We start from the raw sequence: 2,692 nt of genomic DNA, 5'->3' as shown, positions 1-2,692 counted from the left end.
TGCAAGAAAGCATGAATCTCACTAATACGGCGACAAACCGCAAGAGAGACCAGGAAAAGTGTCTTCCAAGTCAAAAGTCGAAGAGTGGCAAACCGCAATGGCTCATAAGGGGGATCCTTGAGCGCATGAAGAAGCAGAAAGACGTCCCATTTTGGCAAAATGGAAGGCCTCTCAACCATGGATTGCAAAGATTTGAGTAAATCATGCAATACGAGATTCGTGGAAAAGTCTGTCCGACCACACTGCCTGAGAGTAGTGAAGATGGAAGAACGATGACTTTTGACTGTCTGGACCAAGGCCAGAAAGTATTCAGCTAAGTCATTGACAGTAGGTGATAAGGGATCAAAATCCCGTTCACCTGCCCAACGAACACAAGCGCTCCAGTGGCATTGGTAAACTCGCTCAGTTGACCGGCACTTCGAAGAGGAGACGAGTTCAGCCATTCGTTCTGAAAAGCCTCTGCCTCGCAGGGAAAACTCGACAACCTCCACACGTGAAGCCGGAAGACCTCCGGCTTCGGGTGCCATACCGGCTGCTGCAGCCGCTGGCTGAGCAGATCCGGAAGGGGTGGCAAGCGCACCGGCTCCTGCACTAACAGCGACAGAAGCTGAGGAAACCATGGTTGGGCTGCCCAACCCGGCGCCACGAGCGTCACTCGACACGATTGCATTCCGACCTTGGCCAGAACCTTGCTGAGTAAGACTGGGGGCGGGAAGGCATACAGATCCAACCCCGTCCAGTCCATGTTCAACGCATCGTACTCCAGAGCCAGAGTATCGGGAACCGGTGACACAAACACCGGTGACACAAACACCGGTAACTGGTGGTTCAGCCTGGTCGCGAACATATCCACTTGTGGACTCCCCCACAAACGCAGAATCCTGCCCGCAACCACCTTGTGCAACATCCACTCTGTTTGGACAGGTGAACGACGACTCAAGGCGTCCACCAAGTCATTGACTGAAGAGGGAGTGTGTTTTGCCGTCAACACAATCCCCCACTGATCGCACAATTCCTGGATCTCCAAGGCCCTGCGACTCAGTGACTCGGACTTGGTGCCACCCCAACGATTGAGGTATGCGACGACTGCCGTGTTGTCGCACCTCAACAAAATTCGACGATGTCGAATAATGCTCCAAAACTGGAGGCAAGCCCGGCGAACGGCTTCCATCTCCAGCAGATTGATATGGAGGCTCCTTTCGAAGGCACTCCACACACCTGACAGATGTTGATCCCCAAGATGCGCACCGTACCCCTCTAGGGAAGCATCGGTGAACAGGACCAACTCCAGAGCAAGAGGGTGTAAGGGAATGACCTGGGACAAGCACTTGTCGACCAGACACTCTTGGATCGTCTGCACGAACCAAGACCCCACCGGAATCAATGTATCCCAACAGCGGCCGTCCCACACACGTGAGAGATGCCACTGGAGAGGTCTCTTGAATCGTCTGAACCGCACATTCAATGCAGCCAACGACTCGTGCAGTGTGCGCACCCAAAGGCGCTGCTCCCGAGCAAGACGCTGAGCCAGCGCCGTGAAATTGTGGAGGTGTGCATCCGTCGGTCGAACGGATGCTTCCACAAGGTTGAAGACAACTCCGAGATACGTGAAAACCTGAGCTGGCACCAGCTCCGACATCACCCAATTGGGAATAAATCCCAAGCGAAGTATCATGTCGATGACCAGACTCACGCCCGTCAGACATGCCTGCTGAGACGAAGCTGGAATCAACCAGTCGTCTAGGTAGTTGTGCATGCGAATGCCCAACAAATGTACACGGCCTACCACAGCCTTGACTACACAAGTAAAGGCATGAGGACTCGTGGCCAATCCGAACGGCAGCACTCGAAACTCGTAAGCTTTGCCGTCGAATAGGAAGCGCAGGAACTTCCAAAAATCCCGGTGAATCGGAACATGCAGGTAGGCATCTTTCAGGTCGATTGACGCCGCCCACTCCACTCCCCAACCTGGAGTAAAGCCCGGACAGACTGCACCGTCTCCATTTTCATGGAAGGAACTACCACGAATGCATTCAGCGGCTTGAGGTTGAGAATCGGCCTCCACTCGCCATTTTTCTTTTGGGCAAAGAACAAATGGGAGTAAAACCCCCGGGAGTCCAAATCCACCTGGTGGATGGCACCCTTGACGAGAAACTCGGCAATCATCGTTTCCACCAGAACCCGCCTGTCGGACGACGGCATCGGAGGCATTTGGGGAGAAGAAGTGAGAGGGGGAGCCGAAGAAAAGGGAATCCGATATTCCTCCTTGACGACCGACAGAACCCATGGGTCCAGGTCTGGCAAGAGACGCCATTGTGGCAGAAAATTACGTAACCTGCCGCCCACGGGAACTTCTGCTAACGGCACCTCCGTTAACAGTTGCCGATCGTCGCAACACCCTCACCCCGGCGGCTCTTAGGTGCCGGGCCCTTAGCGGTAGCCCGAAAACGTGATGCCCTCAGACGAGCACGATTCTGTTTGACAGGGGGTGGCGCCGTCCCAGATTGCCAAGTAGGAACAGAAACCTTAGGATTCTGAACCCCCTCAAGTAAAGCTGGTTTCTTGGAGGAAGGCGGGCGAAATGCAGCAGCACCGGAACGGCGCTTCCGAGCGTTACCAGGCTGGGGCAGGGGAACGAACTTGACAGACTCCTTATCCATGACAAGGCTGAAGTCCGACCCAAACAGCAAGG

At 54.5% G+C, this 2,692-nt stretch overlaps 1 protein-coding gene across 1 annotated transcript; it reads right to left on the bottom strand.

Annotated features, from left to right (window-relative positions):
• Positions 1-313: 313 nt before the first annotated feature.
• Positions 314-2,314, bottom strand: LOC121374713. The gene has a single exon (XM_041501819.1). The coding sequence runs from the start codon at positions 2,312-2,314 to the stop codon at positions 314-316; it is 2,001 nt and encodes a 666-aa protein (XP_041357753.1).
• Between the last annotated feature and the right edge of the window lie 378 nt (positions 2,315-2,692).

The sequence above is a fragment of the Gigantopelta aegis genome, chromosome 6 (genome assembly GCF_016097555.1).
Source record: "Gigantopelta aegis isolate Gae_Host chromosome 6, Gae_host_genome, whole genome shotgun sequence".
Classification (NCBI taxonomy): Eukaryota; Metazoa; Mollusca; class Gastropoda; order Neomphalida; family Peltospiridae; genus Gigantopelta; species Gigantopelta aegis.
Note: the sequence above shows the minus strand (reverse complement) of the source record. Positions and strands in the feature narration are given on the sequence as shown.